At 39.2% G+C, this 27,859-nt stretch overlaps 2 protein-coding genes across 4 annotated transcripts in view; one reads left to right on the top strand and one right to left on the bottom strand.

The window, feature by feature from the left end:
* On the bottom strand, positions 1 to 27,597 carry fubp1 (far upstream element (FUSE) binding protein 1). 2 transcript variants are annotated; one of them, XM_073062567.1, is made up of 21 exons: positions 27,235 to 27,597; positions 22,426 to 22,519; positions 18,313 to 18,348; positions 17,057 to 17,093; positions 13,003 to 13,052; positions 11,505 to 11,576; positions 8,326 to 8,383; positions 7,932 to 8,094; positions 7,731 to 7,829; positions 7,538 to 7,645; positions 7,212 to 7,314; positions 7,011 to 7,111; positions 6,701 to 6,848; positions 4,681 to 4,841; positions 3,138 to 3,298; positions 2,967 to 3,046; positions 1,849 to 1,974; positions 1,446 to 1,526; positions 980 to 1,051; positions 737 to 894; positions 1 to 360 (listed from the first exon to the last, which is right to left on the bottom strand). In XM_073062567.1, the coding sequence occupies exons 1-21, from the start codon at positions 27,493 to 27,495 to the stop codon at positions 352 to 354; spliced, it is 2,178 nt and encodes a 725-aa protein (XP_072918668.1). In that variant the 5' UTR covers positions 27,496 to 27,597; the 3' UTR covers positions 1 to 351. The 2 variants fall into 2 exon arrangements, with proteins under 2 accessions (XP_072918668.1, XP_072918667.1); XM_073062566.1 differs by having other exon boundaries at positions 1,446 to 1,529; positions 27,235 to 27,595.
* dnajb4 (DnaJ heat shock protein family (Hsp40) member B4) overlaps positions 26,907 to 27,859 on the top strand; it is a 28,770-nt gene continuing 27,817 nt past the window's right edge. Inside the window, exon 1 of one of the 2 annotated variants that reach the window (XM_073062575.1) lies at positions 26,907 to 27,040. Coding sequence is in view for 1 of the 2 variants with exons in the window: in XM_073062574.1 (XP_072918675.1) it covers positions 27,008 to 27,040 (33 nt within the window). In the remaining variant the exon portion in view is untranslated. The remainder of the gene's footprint in view (positions 27,041 to 27,859) is intronic. The other variant, XM_073062574.1, reaches the window with a different exon arrangement.

Raw genomic sequence — 27,859 nt, 5'->3', positions numbered from 1 at the left:
AAGGTTTTCATATCATTTATTGTCAAGCACAAAACAAGCATTTTAAAAGTGAACAGTATACAATGAAATTAATACATTTTACAACAAAAGCACATGTCACTTTAATGACCGAATAAAAATAGAAAATACATATGCTGGAATGTTCAAACTATTGATTCTCTAAAAGCAAACCAAATTTGCAATTCTACACAAAATAATGGTTGTCAAGTTCTCTACCTCTTAGCTATGACAATAGGAACAAACACTATGTTTCTTAACCAAAAACAAAATTAAGATCTTCATCAAGACGTCTGCATCCATAAATTTTACAAAGGCTTTTTCCCACAATGACGCAAATATCTCCACTTCACATTACTGGCCCTGCACAGAAGAAATACATAAGAAATACACAAGTGGTTACCAACGTGAAACATTTCAAGCGCATCGAGTGTGGACAGGATCCTCTTTCTGTGAAAAGAAGAATTAAATATATCCGGATAGCTTCTCTCGTTTTTCCACATTGCCTGCTTTGTGGAGAGACTTGCAATGTGAAGAGCCTTTGAAATAATGTAACCTTCTCAAGGGCAATTCAACGGCATTAAATTTGAGAAAATGTGTTGAAATACCGAATATCCCACACAACACACTACCTTACACCGCTCTCGACAACGTTGATGAGCTCACAGGAGGATTTCTACGCACCAAAAAGAAAACTCAAGGCCCTTATACTATGTTTCTTTCTTTCAATGGTATTTACCTGTGGGGGTTGCTGTGCTGGTGGGTGCTGGGGCATCGGCTGGGAGTTTGTCTGACTGTAATAAGCCGCTTGCTGTCTGTAGTACTCAGCCCATGCAGCGCTGTAGTCAGGCTGTCCGCTTGGTTGAGCTGCCGTACTAGAGGCTTGGGCTGCCTGACCTGGAACAATAACCAGCAATGCATCACTGACCAAATTCAGATGATTCACTTATTCAAATCATGTCCCACAAAATTAATGACATACTTTGCTTCTTGTAGTATTCCTCCCAAGCTTTGGTGTAATCTTGCTGGGGGCCTTGTGGTTGTCCCTGTTGACCTACACAAAACATTGTATGAATTTATTTTAAGTTAAAAAATGTAAAAAAAGAATTGCATCTTTGAAATAATAAATTCCAAGATAACATAATGTACTAGCTTCAGCTGAATTTAAAATGTAACAGTTTTGGTCTGAGAAACAAATGAAAATACAAAGACTTGTAACAAATCCTAGTAATTGACTAAGTCAATATCAAAGCCAATATACTTAATAGCCTCATACAATTTTATACCAAGTTTAGCAGGAAACCAAAGCTCTAATCCATTAATAAATTTACAGTACATCACCGTAGAGATTTTTAAAAAAGGCACTTGATAGAATTCTAAATTAAACATTTTTGGAGGAGGATTCCCACTTTTTCTTTTCTGTATCTCCTTTCATTAATCTTAATTACCTAATTTCTTGTAATATTCTTCCCAGGCCTTGGTATAATCCGTCTGAGGATTTGGAGGAGCAGTTGGCTGGTTTGGATCACCTGCTGCCAAAAGTACACCAAAATTAGCACATTAACCCAATTACCAAGAATTCCCATGGAGGACAGAGGAGAGAAAGTGCAAAAAAAAAGTAAAACCAAAAGCTGCTAGGACTAATCAATGAAAGACTTTCTCATTCTGTGTAGAGTGATTTAGGTATATTGATTAAGAAATGAGAACAACATAAATGCTAATACAGTTTTCCAAAGTAAACTAGACAGGATAAATCTTGATGCAAACTTAAGTTATTGAAGTTATTTAAACTGCACCAATTAATTTGTCAGAGCAGCCAAAAGATTTATATAAAAATACCCGATGATTTACCAGGTGCAGAATTTGGGGTATTGCTCGGACCAGTACTTGGAGCGGCAGGAGGCTGTTGTGCTTGTTGCTGATAATACTGAGCGTAATATGCTGCCCACGCAGCAGTATTTGCATCTCCAGCTTTACCTACAATAAATTAACAGTATTTTATGACTGATGGTAATTAAACACTATATAAAAGTGTTCAAGATACTTAATATACACTCAGTGGCCACTTTATTAGGCACCTCCTGGAACAAATAAAGTGGCCGCTGACTGTATGTTTGTGCTCTTCTGCTGCTGTAGCCCATTCACTTCAAGGTTCAACGTGTTGTGCATTCTACACACCACAGTGGTAATGTGTGATCGTTTGAGTTACTGTCACTTTCTGTCAACTTGAACCAGTCTGGCCAATTTCCCCTGACCTCTCTTGGAGGAGTTTTTTTGACACAGAAATGCTGTTCACTGGATGCTTTACTTTTCACATCATTCTCTATAAAACTCTAGAGATGTGTGTGAAAATGCCAGATCATCAAAAGTTTCTGAGATACGCAAAAACACTGCCTGGCACGAGCAATCATTTCCTACCCATTCTGATGTTTTGTCTGAACAACAACTTGATCATGTCTGTATATTTTTATGCACTGAGTTGCTGCCGCCATACGATTGGCTGATTAGGTATTTGCATTAACGAGCAGGTGTACTGATGTAAGCAGCCACTAAGTGCATTACAGCATTTTAGCAAGTAGATCGCTATTCTTATCCTCCTCCTTCACTGTAGACTGTGGCTCTTGCTGGGAAACGATTCCATAAGCACAGGCTACTCTCCAGTATCTTGTCCAAGAGGTTATTTACAAATGCCTGACTTTTCATTGGTCCAAGTCCAAGGACAAAGCCACTGTTTTTAACGATGCTGGAATGCACGTGCTTTTGGAATACGTTAAAACTAGAAAGCGGTAAAGAGTGGGACACTCTGGTCCCATTTCTTGCTGTCTAAAGCCAAACATGGCTTCACCACAGCCTAAGCCAGTAATCAAACCTGGACCCCTGAAGCCTCATAAATTGAGCTCAGCAAAAGAGCTTGCATTGTTTAAAATAAAGCCAAAATGTGGGATTTCAAGCATGAAACTGTGTCTTACTTGGATCTGGTGGACCCTGCTGTTGCCAGGGTTGATAGGCATTCCCCCATCCTTGTGGAGCGTAAGGTGCTGGTGGTCCACTGCAGAGGTTAAGAGATTAGGTAATGACAACATATACTTTATTCAGCAGTCATGAGAAAGGCATTGTGCTATTTAAGACATATTACTTACTGTTGAGGTGGGCCAGGAGGGCCTGGATTATAGGGTCCTGGGTTATAGGGTCCCATAGGAGCTCCAGGACCTGGGGGACCCGGGGGCCCATGAGGGGCAGGTGGGCCATGGGGTCCATGGGGACCGTGAGGACCAGGTGGCCCAGGAGGACCAGTAGGAGCCTAAATATACAAACATAAATAGCAGTAAGACATAATCAGGCTAGTAAATAGGCAAATTTCTGCAAAGGGAACAGATTGTCAATTTAAAACCAAGATTGGTCTTTTCAGTGACCTCCTTAGATCACGTAGAATGGTTAAGGACTAATTTTAATGAAAAACTATCAAGTTTTTATTCTAAAACAATCAGAGAAATAGCAAGCATATTTACATAGCAGATTTCTTAAGAGTGAAATTGTAATCCTGTTTTTAAAACACATTCTTGTTTGTATTGAGATGATTACAGAGTACAAATTCCTTTCATTTTTGATGCATTATTGATTTTCAGAACATGGCCCTAATTAGCAAAATTTAGTGATGTATACACATCATATTGGTGGCTAACAACTGTATTCAGTACTTGTAAAGTGGACTCATTCTTAAACCATGTGCTAATAACACGAGTCCATTGTTCTAAGAGATGGCACCATCTTCGCAATAAATAACCTACGGAAGTAAATTTAAAAAGAATTTCTGATAACTACCCCTAATAATCTATGATAATCAAACAACTCCAACTATCAGTAAGGTTTATCAACACACATTAATACATGTGACATTGTTCAAAACTGCTCAGCGTATGCACGAGTTTGTTAAATGTTAGCGAAACCCAATTTCCCTTGGGATCAATACAGTATGTGTCTGTATTTTGTTTGCAAAACTGCTTGGCCAATAATCAAAGACCACATAGTTTTGTCATGACATACTTTGCTACTGCTTGTGTGCAAAAGGGATGGAACACTGGATTTGCTGCTATGCCTTACTGGGTAACTGAAAACTGCACACACTAAATTAAATGTGATACAAATTAGAGAAAGCTGGCAATTGAACTATACCAGACAACAATTTTCCACAGACCTCATTTCCCCAACTCCTACACTGTGGCATTGCCTTCAGAACCTTCCTGAGAATCTCACAATAAGCGCGCCTTCAATGACTTTTCTCCTCTCACAATATTTGTCACTGGTCAGTCCACGGACATTATTTCATACACAAGCAAAATGTCATTTAAAAGCCAGATAAGGTAACTGATCCAATAACCAATGGATTCAAAGCAAATATTGATTGTTCTATCACTAACTTTTTATCAATCATTCTACTTTTTAAAAAAAATCAAAGTCACACCAATCTCCCTCAATGTTTCAAGATCTAGACGTCCTTGATACTGAAAATGAGCTTTGGGAACCCTAATGTAACATTCTATGGTCTATTACCAATAAACTGCAAAACTAAGAGAACAATCTGCTTATATAATTGGGAAATGTGTAAGCCATTCAAATGTAACATCACTTTAAAATGTGATTTGTCTCTGAAAAATTATTTTGACAGCTGTATTAAAAACTTACCCCAATCTTCTCTTCAATAAGTTGCCTGGCATAGTCAATCTGCTGAGTTGATCCACGAATAATAAACATTTTGAAGTTGGGATCAGCATTTGGAGGTGGGTTTCTCTGGAGCTCTATTCGTGCTCCTGATTGCTGACTAATGGATTTAACAGTCTCCCCTCCTGAATTAGAACAGCAGGGAAAAGAATGTTCACTAAACCTTCACCATGAGAATTATTCAATTAAATCACAAGCAGTAATCTTAGCTAAAAGCTTACAAAAGCTGTGTTTGGGTAAACTGATGCGTCAGCATATACAGTAGTAACTTAGATCATAAGACATGGGTGCAGAATCAGGCCATTTGACCCATCGAGTCTATGCACTTGAAGAAATAATAGTGGATATAAAATCCTCAACGCTAATAGCTTTCACAACTTATAATCAGCTCAAAAAAAATCACAAGATCACTAAAATACACACCTGACAAGCATATCATTGGCAGTTTATGGAATTGTCTCTTATTAGGCACCAACTTCTGCCTACAATATACTACTCCACCCACTGAGCAGCATTCCAACCAAGGTTGAAATACTTTTGCAGCTAAGTATTAAATCCTTGAAACGTCTGCATATGGCAACTATTGCCCTTTCATCGATAGAATTGAAAGTCATGGAAGAATAGTATTCACAGATCTTTCACTGCCAATACCACATCACCATTACTTCCTAGCCTCAACCAGATCAGTCAGCCATTGATGGCTTCTTAGTTTGAAGTTGGAAAGTAACTGTTACAAAATTTAAATGATTATTTACAATAGAGTCACATTTATAGTCTTGTCATAATACAGGCCAATTCCCTTCTCTCCGTACTGACTGGAAAAATAAACCATGAGTGAGACACAGTTGAGCCAGGGGCTGTGACTGTAAGCACTCACACCTGGACAAACTTGTTGGGTTAGATGAACTAGGTAAGCTGCAGCTAGTATTTAAGATAATTAGAAAAAAGTTCAAACAGTTCTGTACATACGACAGCGTCTATTTTTAAAATTGATTTTGTTCCTGGCAGACTGATGAGGAAATCTGAAACCCTCAAAATCCAAGAGAAAGCCACAAGGTGCACTCAGATCTGGCTTTCCAGAAGGCAAGGGGTTATGACTGGCTGGAATTTAATTTAAAAAAGGCTCTAAGCATTTGAATCCCACAGGATTCTTCTTGTGTTATAATATTCTGGAGTGAAATGAGATTTGTAGATAATATCAAAATTGACAGCTAAGAACAAAAAAAAAGTTGAGTACATGAAGAAATAAAGATACAAGTAAGGTAGACACTAAAATAGCAAATGGAATTTAAGCCAGAGCAGTGAGCCATTGGACCTGGGGAACTAAATGAAGTAAGAGAACAAAAGGATATTGAGGAATGTAGCACCAAGAAATCCTGGAGTATTTGCTGATAAACTCCTGGGCAGGTTGATATGATGGTTAAGATAATTCTGTTTACTGATAGGAATAAAGAATAAAATAGGAGCAAAGTCATGGTAGATCTGTATCAACCAGTTGTTAACCCACAGCTAAGAGTATTGTGTTCAGAGGTCATCACTACTCACTACAGGGGATGCAGAAGACATAATTTGTTTTGGTTGGCAAATGAGATTGGGTAAAATTAAATGGTCTCCTTCTTTTCCAAGAAAATAGGGAGATTTAATTGTTACATAAAATTAACAGGTCTGGACACCATGAACTAAGAATTTTCCTTGGCAGACTGACAAAGCAACACACATTTAAATTGACAGAATGACTAGAGCAGTGTTTTTATTTTCCAGTCAAGAACAAAGGATGTCAAAGACTATTTTCTCCAAAAGGGCAAAGGAGGCAGATACCTCACTGTAGACAAAGACCATCGGTCACTTTATAAAGCTACATATCAGGGCTGGGAAATGGAATTGGCTTAGTTTCTTTCTTTGCTGGATTGGACACAAACTCATTCTGCCCTGACAAGTTTTAGTTGATTTGTTTACAGTTCAACTGTTTATTGCAAATTATTACCTTTGCCAATGATTATGCCAGTCTTACTGCTTGGTACTGTGAAAGTGAACTCCTGTAGACCACCTGGTGGGGGCATATTCCAGTTCCCTTGTCCTCTGCCTCTTCCTCTGCCAGGACCAGGGCCACTACCACCAGGAGGCATGCCAGCCTACAAGCAAGATTTAAAAAAATTATTTATACTGTCCATCAAAGGTATGAGGAAAACATTCCCTAGTTTCAAAAAGAAATTAACACAAAACACACAGTATTATTCCAGCCAAACACTCATACTTAATTGGCATAGTTAAAGAGCAAACACTTATCATCTAACCTCCACACTTCGTAGAAGGTCTCTTAGTATCTCTGCAGCATGCTGACATCTGTCTGGAGGGCCCAGGATCTGAGCTATTCTTTCTGGAGTCGTCCCATCATCTTGAGATTTTAAAAAAAGCGATAGTTTTTTTTTAATTGACAGATTAACAAGATATGAATCCTTTATTCAATTTGAGAAGAGATTATATATTAAATTCACCTGGCTTGAACTGAATCCTTACTCCTGCATCGTTCTGTATCTTCTTTATCATTTCTCCACTTCTCCCTATTACAATACCAACAGCAAATCGAGGCACAGGGACCTAAAAGAAAATGCAATTAGTGTACACTACATACCCCACAGACAAGATTGGTTACAGCTGTAAATTAATTGGCAAAATTATTTGTGAAAGCAATACGTTAACTTGCTAGTACAAAAATTTTTGAATGCCAGCCAAATTATTGCTGGAATCAAAACAAAAATTTTATATTCTGTGCTATATTTTTGACACAACACACATTTTAGACATTGTATTTCACACTTACATCCAGTGTTTCATTAGACCCTCCCACACGAGATCCATATTCGTTACGCTGCTCTCTAAAACCTTGGTCTCTGTCACGAATTAAATCCATCACCATGTCCTTGGCTTGCTGCAAAGGAAATAAAAACATGCTCACACTTCCCACTCAACAATAACACTAATTCCCATTAAAAAGGAAGCAATGCTGTACCTACCTGTACTTTGTATGGATCTCCTGTAATTCGAAGAGGTTTATCTGATCCTGTTGGCTGAGGTCCATCTTGAATCATCACCATCTTCACTCCAGCACGTTCCTATTTTGCAATAGAATAACTCCATGTACCCACCTTTGCAAATATATTTAATTACAGGATCTTAGTGGTTAGGAAGCAAAGGAAGACAAACATTAATCTTACCTGTAACTGCTTGATTGTTTCTCCGCCTTTTCCAATAACAAGCCCAGCCTTGCTTGCAGGAATCATGATCTCCTGCACAGAAGTACCTGCTCCATCACCGTGGTGTGTACCAGGACCAATTCGGCCCCTTTCAACTATCTGATCAAGCAGTCTCTTTGCAGCTCTAGAACACCCAAGGGCGAGAACAGTGGATGGAATGGGAGAAAAATAAATCTTCATACAGTTCTTAATGCAACAATAATTAAGACAGTTAGGAAGATAAAAGTTAGATCTGACTGCATAAACCTTGAAGACACAGAAGTAGGTTTGACAGTTCAAATTAACCTTTGGATTAACACACAATACCAAAATGACACAACACACAAAATCAAAAAGTATCTTTAATTACACTTACATAATAGAATCAGGGCTGCCTGTCAACATGCAAGACCTTTCTGGTAAACCACCACTGTCTGAAAATGAAATTCACATATTAATTTATGTGAAGCAAAATGATTGGGGAAACAAAGCAATGGACTAATTGTAATTATTGAAACTGGCTAAGGATGACATAAAGCACATCAATAAAATTTACAAAGAAAACTAAATTTGTTTGCAGAGTTAATCCTGAACAATACTGACAAAACACAACAAGGCATCGACCATCCTGCAGAAGGCAATTCCGATTAAGTGTGAGGTGTTTCATTTGGGTACAAGGAATGAAGAGTCTTAATGCAATAGAGCAGCAATGGAATCCAGGGGCACTGATTTATGAAGCACCAAAAGCAAACAAGGGAACTGAAAGCATATATTCGAGGAATATAAAGAATGCAAGAAGAATCTTTAGAAAAGCTAAAAGATACGAGGTTGCTTTGGCAAGTAAGGTGAAAATAAATCCAAAGGGTTTCTACAGTTATATTAATAGCAAAAGGATAGTGAGGGATAAAATTGGTCCCTTTGAGAATCAGAGTGGACAGCTATGTCTGGAGCCAAAAGAGATTGGGGAGATATTGAACAATTTCTTTTCTTTGGTATTCACTAAGGAGAAGGATATTGAATTGTGTAAGGTAAGGGAAACAAGTAGGGAAGTTATGGAAACTATGGCGATTAAAGAGGAGGAAGTACTGGCGCTTTTAAGGAATATAAAAGTGGATAAATCTCCGGGTCCTGACAGGATATTCCCTCGGACCTTGAGGGAAGTTAGTATGGAAATAGCATTGGGCTCTGACAGAAATATTTCAAATGTCATTAGAAATGGGGATGGTGCTCATGTGGTTCCATTGTTTAAAAAGGGTTCTAACAGTAAACCTAGCAATTATAGGCCTGTCAGTTTGACGTCAGTGGTGGGTAAATTAATGTAAAGTATTCTTAGAGATAGTATATATAATTATCTGGATAGACAGGGTCTGATTAGGAACAGTCAACATGGAGTTATGTGTGGAAGGTCATGTTTGACAAATCTTATTGAATTTTTTGAAGAGGTTACGAGGAAAGTTGACGAGGGTAAAGCAGTGGATGTTGTCTATATGGACTTCAGTAAGGCCTTTGACAAGGTTCCACAGGAAGGTTAGTTAGGAAGGTTCAATTGTTAGGTATTAATATTGAAGTAGTAAAATGGATTCAACAGTGGCTGGATGGGAGATGCCAGAGAGTGGTGGTGGATAACTGTTTGTCAGGTTGGAGGTTGGTAACTAGTGGTGTGCCTCAGGGATCTGTACTGGGTCCAATGCTGTTTGTCATATACATTAATGATCTGGATGATGGGGTGGTAAATTGGATTAGTAAGTAGGCAGATGATACTAAGGTAGGTGGCATTGTGGATAATGAAGTAGGTTTTCAACGCTTGCAGGGAGATTTAGACCAGTTAGAAGAGTGGGCTGAACAATGGCAGATGGAGTTTTAATGCTGATAAGTGTGAGGTGCTACATTTTGGTAGGAATAATCCAAATAGGACACACATGGTAAATGGTAGGGCATTGAAGAATGCAATAGAACAGAGTGATCTAGGAATAATGGTGCATAGTTTCCTGAAGGTGGAAGCTCATGTGGATAGGATGAAGAAAGCTTTTGGTATGTTGGCCTTATAAATCAGAGCAGTGAGAATAGGAGCTGAGATATAATGTTAAAATTGTACAAGGCATTGGTAAGGCTGAATTTGGAGTATTGTGTACAGTTCTGGTCACCCAATTATAGGAAAGATGTCAACAAAATAGACAGTACAGAGAAGATTTACTAGAATGTTACCTGGGTTTCAGCACCTAAGTTACAGGGTAAGGTTGAACAAGTTAGGTCTTTATTCTTTGGAGCGTAGGTTAAGGGGGGACTTGATAGAGGTATTTAAAATTATGAGGGGGTAGATAGAGTTGACGTGGTTAGGGTTTTTCCATTGAGAGTAGGGGAGATTCAAACAAGAGGACATGAGTTGAGAGTAAGGGGGCAAAAGTTTAAGGGTAACACGAAGGGAAATTTCTTTACACAGAGAGTGGCAGCTGTGTGGAACGAGCTTCCAGTAGAAGTGGTAGAGGCAGGTTCGGTATTGCCACTTAAAGTAAAATTGGATAGGTATATGGACAGGAAAGGAATGGAGGGTTATGGGATGAGTGTGGGCCAGTGGGACTAGGTGAGAGTAAACATTCGGCACGGACTAGAAGGGCCGAGATGGCCTGTTTCCGTGCTGTAATTATTATATGGTTATATGAATTCATTGTTAGAAACATAACATTAAAAAGTGGAGAGCTTCTATCATAAATTGTATATAGAGAACATTAAGCACAGAAAGTATTGAAAGGCAAAAAGTACTACAATTGAAGGGGCATAGGGAATATTGAGTCATTTTTGGCTTTGAGTAGACAGGACGTAGAGGATCAAAAAAATCTCTTAAACATCATAAAAAGCTATTATTTAAACAAAACAAAGGTTAATGCAATTCTAATTGTTCAAACTTATAGACCATAAATATGAGTCGCTAAAGCATTCAATTGTTGGTGGGGAATTTATGGGATTATCCACTAGTTGGGATAATTAAGGCATCAGTGTTACAACATTTAAGGGGAAGCAAAAGCAGAAATTGGGCTAATGTGGAGCAAAGCATTTTTTATATATACAGTCTAAAAATCTTGAAAATCTACATAGTATTTAGCTTGTTAACCATAATATCAAACATTGTCGACAAGGAATATAGCGATTTTAAGCACAAAGTGAATGCTGTAAATCTAAACTCAGCTGAAAGGTAATTGGCCTGAAGTATTAACCGCTTTTCTCTGCACAGATGCTGCCTGATCAGCTGCAAAGCCCTCAGATTTCCAGCTTTTATATGGTAGCTTTGTTTAAATTAAGCTGAACCAAATCCAAAAGTTTAGTTCATCTGTACAAAATTAGAAGAATTCAATAAATAGTGATGTACTATAAATCCTGTTTCTTAATCAAAAAAATTCTTAGTGAATTTCTTAAGCACGTCCTGGGTCATTGATTTCCTCCGGTTACACATCACAACAGATTCTTACTCTAAATTAACTTGCATTTAAAACAATGTAAAACACCAAAGCCAAATGAGCTAACTCAACTGACAAGCAAAATTATGAATAAAAATCTTACCAGGCGCAATCTGTACTTTGCACCCAGACTCTTGTTGTATGCGTGAAATCTGCTCTCCTCCTCTACCAATAACTAAAATGAAAAAAAGAGCAATAATTTTAACATTATGCTCACGACAACCAAGATCAATCTGTACAATAAACTATTATTTTTTCCACAAACCGCACTGCAAGAATCTTATCATTACTCTCATGGCTTTTATCTATGTAAATAGAGGCAGTGATATTTACTTCTTCCTACACACCCCTGAACTCAACAAGAGTTTACTTCTTTGAAACTGTATTTTGGCATATGGGGTCAGGGAAAGATTAGGAAGGGACAATGAACAATTGGAAATAGAGAGAAAGTAGAAACTACTGAGGTTAAAACTGAAGAGGGAGGAAGAAAGATGTAGATGAAGAGCAAAGAATGGCAAGAAATGAAGAATGAAAGCAAAAAACTCATTCTAATACAAAATGGGGAGAGGAATGAATTAAGGCCTCGAGCATAGGCTTATTTACTACTAATTTTCATTTTGAAAAGTAGACACAAAGCAGGGCATGATGATAAATATACATCATTTATTGATCCATGAAATATGGCAGCCACCAATAACTCAAGGATATAGTGGAATTCCTTCAGTCGATGCCTCAATGTACTGCTGGATGGTGGAACCTCAGTAATAGGTACAGATTTCCCCCGAAGTTAAAAAAAAGTGAGACAAGGAAGCTGAAAAGCTTCAACATGATTCACCACTGCCACTCCAGCCTGGGTACCAAAATGATCTGGATTAAACAAGATGGCAGGAAGGCAGCAACCTCTGACCATAAAACTGCACATCACGTGCAGGTGATGCCATTGATTACCAAGGCAGAAAAATAAAATTGTGGTGGTGTGTAGACAAAGATACCATCTTACTTGGAGCAGCAAACTTTCTCCATAGCTAAATAAAACTGTCTATTTAAAACAAAGCGCCATTTAAAAATCTAAAACTTGCATATAGTCAAAAAATCTATAAGTTGCATATATTCCATATAGAAATGTAATAAGTGATTTCAGAGGCATGTTCAAATACATCTCTAAACTCATGGCAGATGGCAAAAAAATGCTTCAAAAAGGTCCTTCATAACAAAGTGCTTGTGGACAATTCAGAGAGACTATGGCTGGGGAATTATCTTCAGCATAGCACGTCTGAATGTTCAGTTAATAATGAAAGTATAGTGGCGATTTGGGAGGAAATGTCAATGTAGCAACTTGGGGCCATGAATTAGTTGTAGTGAAAGGGGATGAAGTACGAGAAGCCTAAAGGAAAAGGAAGCGAACACCCAAGCTTGGAAAAGACAAAGCCATTAGATCTCAGCAGCAGATAGTGGAAGCAGGTGATAATACACAATCAGAGGGGTAGCAAGGAGTCAAGATGGATGGGCAGAGAACCAGCAAACTGATAATGCCGGTAAAGAGATCTGTCCATGTTTCATTAACATAAATATATTAACTAAAATAATTTTGATTTACTTACTAAATCCAACCATGCTGTCAGGAACCTTGTATTCCTCTGTTGCAATTGACCTTTGTTTTTAAAAAGAAAGTTTGGTAGTTAGCCAGCATTTCCCAGTACAATTCGGTTGTTCTCCATCTTCATTCGTAATCACAAACACTAGAATGTACAGTGGTGCTCAAAACTTTGTGAACCCTGTAGAATTTTCTCTATTTCAGCACAAATATGACCAAAAATGCGATCAGATCTTCATGCAAGCCCTAAAACTAGATAGAGTATCCAATTAAACAAATAGCACAGAAAAATTACATTTGTCCATTTATTTATTTATCCAGAAAAATGATTCAATATTTGTTGGTACAATTCAGAAACCATAGTTCTATCTTTGATGGCAAGCCATCCTGGTCCCAAGGCATCAAAGCAGGCCCACACCATGACACTGCCACCACCACGTTTCATAGGTGGGATGAGGTTCTTATGCTGGAATGCAGTGCTTGTTTTTTGCCAAACATAGCGCTTCTCAAGCCAAAAACTTCTATTTTGGACTCATCCATCTAAAGAACATTCTTCCAATAGCCTTCTAGCTTATCCATGTGGTCTTCAGAAAACTTTAGACAGGCAGCAATATTCTTCTTGGAGAGTAGTAACTTACTCATTTCAATTCTGCCATTCACACTATTGTTCAGTGTTTGCCTGATCGTAGACTCATGAACAATGACATTATCAAATGCAAGAGAGGCCTGTAGCTCCTTAGATGTCACCTTTGTGACCTCCTGGATTATTGTATGCGTTGCCCTTGGAGTGATTTTTGTTGGTCGATCACTCCTGGGGAGAGTAACAAGTGTTAAATTTCCTCCATCATCTGCCTGACTGGATTGTGTTAGCCAAATTCTTTAGAAAAGGTTTTGTATCCTTTTCCAACTTCTCTCTCCCCCCCCCCCCCCCCACCCCCAGGTCCTCAGAAATCTCCTTTGATTGAGACATGGTACGTTTCCAAAAACATGTATGGTGAAGATCAGACTTTGACAGTGAAGACCCAGGTTTATGTTCTTAGAGCAGGGTCTCCCATACCTGATTGTCATCCCACTGATTGGAACACCTTATATACCCAGTAAATGAACTGATAATCCTCCAGGTTCACATACTTTTCCCAACAAATACATATAATATTGGACCACTTTTCTCAATAAATAAATGAACAAATATGTTTTTGTGTTATTTATTCAACTGTGTTGTCTTTATCTAGTTTTAGAATTTGTGAAGATTTGTTCACATTTTTGGTCATATTTATGCAGAAAGAGAAAATTCTAAAGGGTTCACAGAATTTCTAGCACTACTGTATTTGGTTCTGTACTGTTTATACCAAAACTTTGGAGTTCAAAGAGTGGCTACCTTAATCCTGAGTAACAGCAGGTTCAAACAATGAGCTGAAGAAATCAGCATGCTATCACAGGTCAAAGTATACAATTATATCGAATTAAAGTCAATTAGGATGGTTGATGCCAGAGCAAAAAATTACTGAGAATCTTAAAATCAACAAACTGCTTGAAGAAACCATGAAGAGAGTAAGAATAAAAGGCAGTGGTTACCTGAAATTATTCAAATGTTATTTCCTTAAAGGCTTCAACCTACCCAGATAGAAAGTCCTGTCCTTAAACATATTCTGAGTCTCATGGGGCCAAGCAGAAGACAAAAAGCAGAGTGAGTAGGGCAGAGAATTAAAGTGTCAGGTGACTAAGTTCCAGGGATGCCCTTGCAGACTGAACTGGGGAGCTGTGAAAAACTGTCTCCCTATTCACATTTGGGGTTTTCCAGTGCAGAAACCACACAATAGACAATAGGTGCAGAAAGTAGACCATTCGGCCCTTCTAGCCTGCACCGCCATTTTGAGATCATGGCTAATCATCTACTATCAATACCCGGTTCCTGCCTTGTCCCCATATCCCTTGATTTCCCTATCCATAAGATACCTATCTAGCTCCTTCTTGAAAGCATCCAGAGAATTGGCCTCCACTGCCTTCCGAGGCAGTGCATTCCAGACCCCCACAACTCTCTGGGAGAAGAAGTTTTTCCTTAACTCTGTCCTAAATGACCTACCCCTTATTCTCAAACCATGCCCTCTGGTACTGGACTCTCCCAGCATCTGGAACATATTTCCTGCCTCTATCTTGTCCAATCCCTTAATAATCTTATATGTTGCAATCAGATCCCCTCTCAATCTCCTTAATTCCAGCGTGTACAAGCCCAGTCTTTCTAACCTCTCTGTATAAGACAGTCCTGACATCCCAGGAATTAAGGATCACACCTTGATCATCTAGAGCAAAGGAAAGAGTTAAAAAAAAAGCACAAGTGTCACACTGGGGAAAAAACTGTCAAAGCAGACTGACTGGTGGAGATGGAAATTTGGATCAGAGTTGTAGGGAAGATACGCTTGGCAGTAGTGAAAGAATGACAACTTGCTAAATGTGCTGTGAGAACAAGTGGAACTTTATCTGAGTTCTTACTGGGAGAAGAGCAGGGTGACAACAAAAGTGAAGGAAATTAAATAAGGTACAACTGGGGTTCCAGTCAGCCAGAGTCAAAGAAAAAGGAAGAAATCATAAAGGCATGGTTGTGGAAAATCTCATAATAGCATATACAATGTAGACACTGGGATAATAGACAAAATAGGTGGAAAGCAGTATGGTTGAGTTTTTTTTAGTTATAATGTCTTCTTGGTGGATGCTGGTACTGATCTTGAGATTATGGAGGAAGGGAACAGTCAGGTGTGGAATATGTGAAGGTGAGAGCACAGTAAAAATCAGCGGTAAAGGCAATTAAGTATTGAATTCTATGCAAGGGCAGTCCTCAATTTTCAACAGTCTCTACATACAATTGGATTATCTTCAGTAATTTCTACCTCCATTTTACCGCATGCACATCTTCCCCTCACAGATCAGTGTTCTGATAGCACTGTTCCACCTATGACTATCCAGGACTCATCGTAACCACTCTCGTTTTCTTTTCCTGCCATACTGCCAGACCCAGGCAGTCTTTCTAAGTGAAGCAGTATTTCATCTGTGTTTTTTTCAAATAAGTATACAGAACATGGTGCTCACAACGTGGTCTCTTCTACAAAGAAGAACCCGAAGCAGATAGGCTGCCTGGCAGAATGCCTTGATTTACTCTGCAGGAATGACCTTACATTTGCAATTGTCTGTCACTTTTACTCTTATCCCATTCCCACTCTGGACTTCTGTCTTCCATCTTCTGAATTGCTCCAACAATGCTTAATACAGCTCAACTTCTGCCTGGCTGCACTGAAACCTTCAGGATCTAACAATAAATTAAGGTTCTATTTTCCTCCCTCTCACCCCTGTGGCTGTACTTTGCTGTTTCAATGTGGTTTTGATTCCCTGTTTTTATAAAATACAATTAAGTGCCAACTTTGTTCCCATCTGATCAAATATTCCTTCCAGCTTCTTCACTCCCCCCACCACATCATCTCACTATTCCAGTCCAATGAATAGCCTTTGACCCAAATTTCAACTTTCTCAACTCTCACCTGAGCGATCCCAGAATTTTATTGCTTTTGTAGCTGGTATCAGCATATGCAGGGTTTTAACTGGCCTCTGTTAATTACCATCATTCAGATCACACGAAGGTCAGTCATTTGGTCAACTTACCTGTAGAATTGTCATTTTGTAGCCAATAGAAAGGATAAACAACCTCACAGCAGTTCTTTGATGGTTTTAGGTACTGTGTAAACCTCCTAGCTAAGGTCAATTAAGCAAAATTATGACAATTACACAACTGAACAATTGTTCCAGAATTGCCGATATCGTGGACTGATGTCTGTTCTATGTTCTAAATACTTGCTATTAACTTGAGTACTAGATTTTTAATTTAACTGCATTAACTGTTTCCTATTGAAACAAAGAACAGTTACACCTTCACTCTAATGAATATGGCCCTTCCCAAATAATGAAAGAGCAGATCAATTAAATCCAACTATATTAATTGATTCATACACCAAGTATAAAACATGACCATATGAGCCACCATCTAAGAGTAAAAAGTAAAAAGTTTTCCCTACCGCTGTTGATGCATTGCAGCTAGCTGTGTTCCAAATGCTTGAAGAAAGAAAGAAATTTGTTACCTTGACAAATTGCAAAAAACATTAAAAATGCAATAAAATTGCAACAAAAGGTTGTATTTAGAGCTCTATCTTCAATGTGTGCAGACAAGGGAACCAGATTCCAGATTCTACTCACTGCTACAGTTTGCTTGAGATCTTTAAACACTACCTTACAAGATGCCTTCTAATCAGTTGAATTCCATTTGTTTATTTTGTTGCTGACAAGGCCCTTATTTGCATCTATTGGAGACAATCTGGGCATTTAAACATCAACTGTTCAAATTTCCTACATCTCAGCACCACAAGCTCTCAGTATAATTCTGCAGAAAGCAAATCAGGCGCTGAAGCCCTACATTGCTGGCCCTTAAATTACTGGATGACAACAATAAGGATGATGATTAATTTGTGCTTCGTACACATTTAGAATTCAAGGATATTTGCTAGCTTTATGTTGGAAGTATGTTCATGACCACAAATCAAAGAGATGAAAATGAGCGAGGAAATTCCAAAATTTAGTCATTAGACAATCTGACGACAAATGGTGAGGCAGTAAAAATCAAGGGAGTTGTTAGAAGCCACAATTGACAGGGCAGAACACTGGAAGTTTTAACAATTGGAAGGCTGGAGTGAGGTGAGGTAAGAACAGGGTGATTTGAAAGCAAGAATTTTTATTCTGGTTTGTTTCCCCCCCCCCCTTCTTTCCAGTCTTGATGAAGGGCCTTGGCTCAAAATGTATACATTTTACCTTTCTATAGCTGCTGCCCGATTTGTTGAGTTCTTCCTGCCGTGCGCTACAGTAGTTACTTAAATTTGCAGAAGATGCAGGTGACAGAAAAGAAAGGGATTGGAATACATCGTGATGCACACGTCATGAGTCCTGGCAATTATCAGTTAAACTATGGGCAGAAAAACAGGTTTTTTTTCCAGACAAAGGTGTTCCTTCCACTTTTCTTATTTAAATGTACTCGATTTAATAGAACAGCTTTGCACTGCTATCTCAGAGAAAGGGCAACCTGATTTTCTGCCTTTAACATAATCTGTAACATCTGTTCCTATGCCCTTCATCACAAGCATTCATCAATTGCCATGTGTCAATTTTGGCTTGACAATGGTTCAAGACATGCTCAGCTACCTTCAGGGAGCAGTTTAAGATGTAGAGAGAAAAATCTATTTCTAATGTGTGAAAATTGCCATTCTGGAGATTCAGTACTTACGGTCATTCTGAGCAACTTTCTTAGTATCTGGTTGATCTGCAAAACAAAATATTTTCTTAACTGATACAAGTATCTGCTTTACTACACCAAAAACTGAAAAAAATCAGCGCTCATTTTCAAATCAATATATAGCTCTCCTTCAGTTATTAAAGTGTTAAATTCTTAAAGAATCCCTCAGAATGTAAATATTTGTATAGCAAAAGTACAATAAACCCTTTCACAGTGAGATAAGGAATTGAAACTGTTAAGGATGCAGTAGTGAAAAGTAAGCAGCACTAGTTAATAACAAGCTGAAACATAAAAGCCATTCATCAAATAGCCTTTATTGCCAGATAAAAGAGAACCCGTCTCCCCGAGGCTTCCTGCACCAATCTAAATTACTTGTTCACAAATGCCTTCCAAATCAAAGTCTAAATATTACCTTTCCCTGAGAACTCTACTTGTAATATGGAAGAAGCCCATTGTTGAGCAAAGATGAATTACATGAATGTTTATTAGAAATCTATATTAACAAACAAATTTGTCTGAGGAAGAAAATAAGCTTGACAGATGGGAAATACCATAATGTTATAGTTCATAAAGAAATACAGATAGATGGGACTTCTTAGGAAAATTTAATGTTTAAATGGCCTGACAACATTTAACTATCAGCAAGTTTTTAAAACACTAAATGACATGGAACCAAATACTTGGGCAACTCTCAAGCACTCTGAATGTGAGGAACTAATTTAAATGAGATTCTGGTAGAACTATCTTAAACACTGGTTGGGCTACAGCTTAAGAGCTGTTTTGTGTTCAATTTTAGTCACTATGCTAAATGAAAAATATAATTGCTCTGCAGAGCTTTACCAGAACATTGCTTGAGATGAAACATTTCAGTTAATTGGAGGCTGCTATACATTCAAAGGGGAAAATATCTAATAAATAGGAATGCATTATTAGGGATTTAAGTAAATACGATAGTATGAAACCTTTTCTGATAGCCGGTGCCTACATCAAAAAATGGCCTAAGTTTAGGGCAGGTATTCGGAGACTTAGGACTTCTTTTCCCCACCCAGAGCAGTTGGAATCTGAAACACACTTTCTGAATGGGTGATAAAGGCAGGTACACTCACAACATTTTGGTATCTAGATAACCCACTTGGACCACCAAGATACGGACGAAATACTGAAATGGGAATAGTATAGACGGGTTGATGGTTAATATAATTATAACTCAATGAATCTATTTCTAATCTACCTGATGCTTAGGAATAGATTCAATGGGATATAATTAGCAGAATTGGACCAGTCCTGTTCTTCGTCAACTGAACCAACAGAGCAAATTTTCATATCATCAGATGAGTTTTGGAACAACCTTCAGTAGTACATTGAGATTTCCCAATCCTTTCCAGCATCCAATACCCTCAGATGTTTTTTTTGCTCTCTGATCAGTTGAAGACTGGACTATGATGATGAAGAACACAGGAGCTAATCCACTTGGTATTTATGACCTTCTTTCCAACTAGTCGGTTTATCTTTCACTACTAGTGCAGCTGACTAAAGCTCTGAACTGATCTATCGGTTGTGAGATTACCTATAGTGGTGCTAGAAAGTTTGTGAACCCTGCAGAATATTCTGTTTCAGCATAAATGACCTAAAATGTAATCAAATTTTCACACAAGTTCTAAAACTAGATAAAGAGAAGCCAATTAAAGAACACAAAAACCATCATACATGTTCATTTATTTTAAAAAATGATCCAATATTACATGTATTTGTTGGAAAAAGTATGTGAATCTCTGGGATAATTAAGTCAAGTCACTTTTGTCATTTCAACTAACTGCTGGTACAGTACACAGTAAAAACAAGACAGCATTTTTCAGGACCATGGTGCTACATGAAACAATACAAAAACTACACTGAACTATGTAAAACACTAGTCTACAGACCTACAGATCTACTAGTCATTTTCCGCCTCAAAACCAGCAGAGAAGTTGTTCAGCACATCTGGGAGTGAGGCATCACCCGCACAGTCAGGCGATGTTGTCCTGTATGCCTTTCCACAAGCACTGCGTGTCGCCGCTGTCCTGGAAGTGGCTGTGGATTCACTGGGCGTGTACACGTGTTGCCTCTCTGATGGCATGGGACAGTTTGGCCCTCACTGTTGTTAGGGCTGCTTTGTTGCTTGCTCTGAAGGCGTTGTCATGGGTCCTCAGCAGCACACGCACCTCCGCAGTCATCCATGGCTTCTGGTTAGCGTGTGTAGTGATGGGTCTTGGACACAGTGACGTCATCGATGCACCTGCTGATGTAGCTAGTCACTGATGCCATGTACTCCTCTAAGTTGGTAGAGCTGCCATCAGTTGCAGCCTCCCTGAACATGTGCCATCTACACAAGCTATTTGGAGTCAGGTGTTCCAAACTAATGAGTTGAGATTGGAGGTGTGGGTTGTAGAGGTGTCCAGCTCTATAAAAAAGATGCACTAAGGCAGGTTACTGACAGAGCTTGCTCTTCTCAAGAAATATCCATGTCCACACCTTTTCAAAACAACTTTCAGAGCCCCTTAGAAGAATTGTAGAGATGCTGGAAAAGGCTACAAAATCATTTCTAAAGACCTGAGTGTTTATCAGTCCACAGTAAGAGAAATTGTCCAAATGGAGGAAACTCCGTACTGCTACTACTCTCCCTAGGAGTGGGCATCCTGTAAAACCCACACCAAGAGCACAATCTGCAATGCTGAAGGAAGTGAAAAGGAACCCAAAGATAACAACAGAAGACTGGCAGAAAACCCTAGAACTTGCTAGTCTCTGGTCATGTGTCCACTATATTAAAAAGACAATGAACAAGAATGGTGTTCATGGAAGGGTACCATGGAGGAAACCACTGCTCCCCCCCTCAAAAATTGCTGCATGGTAAAAGACCTGGATGCTCTACAACGCTTCTGGGACAATGTTCTATGAACAGATAAGAGAAAAGTTGAACTTTTTGACAGAAATGCACATTGCTTTGTTTGGAGGGAAAAGGGCACTGCACACCAACACAAAAACCTCACTCATCCCAACTGTGCAGCATGGTGGAAGGAGAATCATGGTTTGGGGTAGCTTTTGCTGCCTCAGGGCATGGACAGCTTGCCATCGTTGAGGGAACAGTGAGCTCAAAATTGCATCAAGGCATTTTACAGGAGAACATCAGGGTAACAGTTCATCGCCTCAAGCTTAATAAAGGTTGGATAATGCAACAAGACAATGATCTGAAAGTCAAGGAGATCAACAGAACTGTTTAAAAAGAAGAAAATTTGTAGTTTGAAATGGCCAAAGTCCTGACATTAATCCTAAAGAAATGTTGTGGAAAAACCTGAAGCAAGCAGTTCATGCAAGAAAGCCCACCAACATCCCAGAGCTGAAGCAGTTTTGTAAGGAGGAATGCCGTAAAATTCCTCCAAGCCAATGTGTGGGGCAGATCAAAAGTTACTAGAAGCATTTGGTTAAAGTCATTCTGTAAAAGGGGATCACACCAGTTGCTGCAAAAGTTCACATACTTTTTCCAACAAATACATGTAATATTGTATCATGTTTCTCAATAAACAAACAAGGATAACATTTTGTGGTGCTTATTTAATTGGTTCTCTTTTTCTAGTTTTAGGACTTGCATGAAGATATGATCAATTTTAGGTCATATTTATGCAGAAATAGAGAAAATTCTATAGGGTTCACAAACTTTCTAACACCATGCTGTTGTTACACCAGGTTGACCCACTTTTAATTATGTGTACTGGTGCTTTTGTCCTGCACATCAGTCTCACCGACACTGGAATTCCTGGCTTAACCACAATGGTAAATTGAGGGATCTACTGGGTCATATGAATATAGATGATCAAGTTGTAGATTTCTGCTGATCATCTACCTGGCTTCAAACACCCAGTTATGAGCTGACAGATTTGTTCCAAGTCTAACCATTTTGTATTGTCACACAATATGACAAAGGGTCTTTCGTCTGAAAAGACTTGAGGTGATGTTATCACTATAACTGCTACAGGTTAGTGAAGGTCAAGCAGCTTGATCCTTCATGATGTTTCACCTGCCACAAACCCAACCACTTTACAGATATAAGAACAAAGTGTAATCACTCACCCCCATCTTCCAAGGGTCTTTTCTGTCCTCCATATCCATAGTCAGATGTATTTATTGCTGTTGTTCCTGTATCTCCACCAATTTTTGCTGCAATCTGTGTAATATAAAAGCAGTGGTCTGTGGCATTAAAACATTTTTAAATTATTAAACATGAATTAGGATTTGCTCAAAATGATGGGGGTTTATAATGCACATTTCCAATTGAAGAGACTAAGCTTTTCCCAGAGTTTCCAAAACTGCTAATTATAATTAAGAATATTACACGCCACTATGATGGAGAACCCAATCTTATTTCAGAAGGTCTGCACAAACTCCAAAATTAGACAAGTACTTCTGAATGGATCAGAGATGTTTTGAATTACAAATCTGATACTTTAAGATCAAATGCCATCCAATCATTATTCACCTTCTTGCAGCATTCCTACCACACTATCAGAATAATTTTAAAAATACTCAAATTCAAAGCCTATAACCCAGTATAGACAATCTCTTCAATTTTATTGTAAGAAGCATCTAAATAAAACCTACTTGAAGATTTCCAGGTACCGTATCAGCCAGTAAACTTCGCATCTTTAATGAGACTGCATTAGCTCCCAAGGCATTTGTGTTAAATTGCATCAGTTAAACCATGCAGAAACAAAGGTTATAACATTCACTGGCAACAAAGCGCCACCCAACGACAGAGAACAGCATAACATTTCAATATTCTTACATACCAGGTGGCTAGAATTGAGATTGGCTCCTCTAATCTGAATTTTCAATAGGATTATCAGTCAACTCCCCACCACAAATGTAACATGCCTCAAATCCAATAATAAATTATTTCCAAGATGCATACATCAGGATGCTCTTTATTGACTACAGCTCGGCATTCAATACTACCATCTCCTCAAAAAATCAATTAAAGTTCAAGACCTTGGCCTCTATACCACTATGAACAATTGGATCCTAGATTTCCTCACTTGCAGCTACTCTGCTTATACTTACAACTCTGGGGCTAAGCACAGCTACAATTCCATATTTAAGTTTGTTGACAACACCACTGACATAGGCTTTATCAAAAATGGTGATGAATCAGTATATAGGAGGGAGATCGAAAATCTGGCTGAGTAGTGCCACCACAACCTCATACTCCATGTCAGCAAGACCAAGGAGCTGATAAATATTGACTTCAGGATCAGGAAACCCAAGATCCATGAGCCAAGTCCTCAACAAAGGATCAGCAACTTTAAATCCCTCGGCTGTTATAATTTCAGGACCTACGCTGGGCCCAACACACAAGGGCAATTATGAAGTAAGTACAGCAGTACCTCAACTTCCTTAGATGTGTGTGTAGAGTATATTGACTGGTTGCATCACCGCCTGGTATGGAAACAACAATGCCTTTAGAAAATCCTACCTGAAATAGTGGATACAGCCCACTCCATCATGGTTAAAGAACTCCCTACCACTGAGCACATTCACACGAAGCACTGTCGTAGGAAACCAGCATCCATCATCAGGGACCCCCACCACGAGGTTCATCGGACTCTCGAATCAGAGGGAATAACTTCACTTAACCCATCATGGAATTGTTCCCACAAACTATGGACTTACTTTCAAGGGCTTTTCATCTTATGTTCAATATTTATTATTCTTTTTGTATTTGCACAGTTCGTTTTTCTTTTTCACACTAGCTGTCCAACAAGTTGGTGTGGCCTTCCATTCATTCTACATGGTTACTGTATTTACTATGTATGCACCACAAGAAAATGAATCTAAGGGTTAAATATGGTGACAAATATGCACTTTGATAAAAACATTTTACTTTGAACTTTGACATTTTGGATTAAAGCATGAGACACTGAACAGTCAGCTATTTTCTCTTTTAAATGTTCAATTTGTAGGTAAATTGTTAAGACCATAAAGTCATAAAAGAATCCTTTAGATTTTATTATTTTCCTACTCTATGCAGTTTTATATATATTTACTGATATAGCGCAGAGTAGGCCCTCCCAGCTCCTCAAGCTATACTGGCCCAGCAATCTCACAACCCTGATTTACCCTAAACTAATCACGGGACAATTTACAATCACCAATTAATGTACCCAGTATGCCTTTGAACTGTTCAAGCTAGAGCACCTGAGGAAAATCCACACATTCCAATTAGAGGATGTACAGAAAGCATCGGAATTAACTCTGGCGGTCTGAGGCTGTAAGAACGTTGCACTAATTGCTACTGTGGTGTCTACTGCTACAAATTCTTGCAATTGTTACTCTTAAAACCTCAAATGAAAAGTTTGTAGTAAAGTTCCAACATAAGTGCACATCATTTTTTGGAAGTTTGCATTACCTAAGACTTCTCTTCATGTGGTTAAAATATTAGATGTTAACTGATTCGAAATTCGGATGCTTAATGCTACACCCATAAACCTGCACAAAGTACAACTAATGAGCACAATGGAAAAGCAAAAATCTATGATTAATATGAAGAGGCATCAGTACAGTGAGTGATCACTTAAGATGTCTGTCCCACAAGTGGAACGTGGAAAGAGCACAGAATTGAGAGCTGAAGCTGATCAGTTTTGATCCCATGGCATGCAAATTTGAGATGATGTTGGCTATGTAAGCATCAATTTTCTTGTGTCTTGTATTCTTATTGCTAAAATATCCAACGTGGCAAATACCTCAGCTACAAGATTATCTGCTTTTTAACATATGAATGCTAAGTCAGTTTCAAAAGCAGCAGCACACACAAACTACTGGAGGAACCCAGCAGACCAGATGGCATCTATGGAAAAGAGCACAGTCGATGTCTCAGCCTGAAACATCGACTGTACTCTTTTCCATAGATGCTGCCTGGCGTGCTGAGTTCCTGCTGCAGTTTGTGTGTGTTGCTTGGATTTCCAGCATCTACAGATTTTCTCATTTTCAAAAGAAGCACCCCTGTTTAAATGATGGATTTAAAAAAAACTCTAGAATGGGTACTGTGCTTGCACTATTAGGAACTAAATTCATGTCAATTTTCAGAAATACCTGATAATTTAGTCAAAGAAGAAATGCTAAAGCTGGCTCAAAACCCTGCCTCTAACAAATTCAACAGTAAACAAAACCATATGTAACACTGTTGGAATACTGAAGTTTAACTCTAACTCATCTCATCATTGAAGAGCGTTAAACTTTCTGAGCTTCTATTGTTTCATTTCAGTCTGCTTGCATCTTGTTCTCCCCCCATTTGAAGGGGTTATAGGCAAAAGTTCATCTTACAAGTATGATCTGTTTGATTGTATTAGCTTCCACATTGCCGTAAGGTACGACATGGAGCTAAGGGCTGAAAAAACAAGTTTACAATTCTACACAGTTGTATCTTTAAAATACTGTGCCCTTTTAACATTTCAATTGCCCTTTCATCAACTATTCTAGCTCTGTAAATATATTTGCTTTGGTGCAATTAGTACATATTGCTAAGCCTACTTAGCCTAACAATAACCTGTACATTGTGTTTTATAGGGTTGCTTTTATATTTATAGTTTTTTAGTGTTCTAAATTATGTTGTGTTTTTTATGCTGCATTGAATCTGGAGAATCATTTTGTTCTCCATTACACACATGTACTGAAGAATGTCAAACAATCTTGAATGTAACTTCATTCCCAAACAAAAAAGGTTCATCTATTGTCATCCTTTCTTACCATTTTAAGTAACTTAAGACAATGGAAACTTGTGCTATTGATAATCAATGTGTTGCAAGTATGAAATCTGACCCTTAAAGTTAGCGTTTACGACTACAGTCGTATTTCAAGATCGTGTTTTATCCACTACATGTACAAGAATAAACGAATAAAGGAGAAATGAGTGGCGGCAGGAACAATCTGAAGGATCTCAGGTTTATGCGTAAAAGGAAACGTCAACATTTGAAATGAAACACTATATCAGGACTGAAGATGATTATTTTTATTAAAACTAACGAATATCAGTAAATTTGGAACGCTTTACTTTTCCAAAGAATGGATGAGCTCCCCCTCTCCCCCATAAACACCAATTACAACCCGTTAATTGTGTAGGTAAGAGGGATTAGTTTTTTGGCGTTTTTTTATTTACTTTTTATCTGGTTCGGCACAACACTGTGGGCCGAAGAGCCTGTCTCAGTACTATACTGTTCTATGATCTTAAGAGTAGATTAGTAGGTCGGTACAACATCGTGTGTTGTCTGTGATGTACGAACCTCAAATTACGATACAGCCCAATTAAGTGTTTTTCCCAAAAGTATTCTCAAATCTGCAGCAAAAAGTCCAATTATAAAAGCTACCTTCAATCACATCTTGCATAACTGAAGTGAAAAGGGGCAGGAAAACATACACAATTCCCTTCATAAAATTACTCGGCTGCAACAGCACAAAAGAAAAAGCTACAAACGCGGTATGGGGGTGGAGATTAAATGGATGTGATCAATCCCTGGGCTGCAAAGTTTTTGTGCATGCTGGTAGGAGTCCTGAGCAGTTTATTCACGCTATGATCGTCACTGAACGGTCGTGCCTGCCTTTGCTGTGTAGGTGGCGGTGTTCCGAGAGGGTTCTGCCTCTTTTGGGAACGGGACTGTAGCATATGGCGCCCCGGGACATCGTACGACGGAGGAAGGTATGTTATAAGGCAAAAAGCTGGCTTCCACCTACGACAAGGCAACTTGAGTATGAACCGGCGGCCTGGGCCTCGCCTATTGTTCAGAGAACCAAGGCCCGGGCCTTATCCCCAACCCTCCACCACCCGGCCTAAAGGCCTAAGGAGAAACAACACGCCTCATGGTTTATGTTTTTCCCACTCCCCTCTCCTACCTGCCTCGCCCTCTGTAGGGCGTCGGCGAAGGCATCATTTTTGAAGCCGCCTCCTCCTCCACCAGCGGCGCCGGGCCCTCCTCCTCCTGCACCCCCGGCTGAACCGGCACCCGCGCCGCCGCCGCCACCTCCTCCTCCAGCGCCGCTTCCTCCACCACCACCGGCGCCTCCTCCAGCTCCACCGGCACCACCACCACCACCTGCTCCTCCTCCGCCAGACGATAACGCGTTAGGCGGCGCCACTGCGGAGTATTCAGCCATGTGTGAGCGGTGAGTATGCGAAGAAGGGCGACGAGCTGCTGCTACTGCTACCGCCAGCACACGGAACCTGCCGCAAAATGGCCGCCTCACCGTGGCCCGCCTGAGCAGAGGAGGAGGCGGTGGCGGCCAACTCTCGCGAGATCTCAGACGGCTGCAGTTTCGCGCCTCTGGGTGGGTGGCGGGCGGCAATCTCGCGATACCATGGCGCGGCAGCGTGTTTGATGCTGTTTAAGCTCCGCGGTTCGGGGTTCAGATTCTTCCTCGGGACTGATTAGGAAAGAAGGAAGATTCCCAATATAGAAGGGAAGGTGGATGGGGAAGGACTCTCTCTCTCTCACTCTATAAAGGAAGGCCAGTGTCTCAG

This window comes from Hemitrygon akajei, chromosome 12, assembly GCF_048418815.1.
Source record: "Hemitrygon akajei chromosome 12, sHemAka1.3, whole genome shotgun sequence".
Taxonomy (NCBI): domain Eukaryota; kingdom Metazoa; phylum Chordata; class Chondrichthyes; order Myliobatiformes; family Dasyatidae; genus Hemitrygon; species Hemitrygon akajei.
This window is presented reverse-complemented; position numbering and strand designations above follow the sequence as displayed.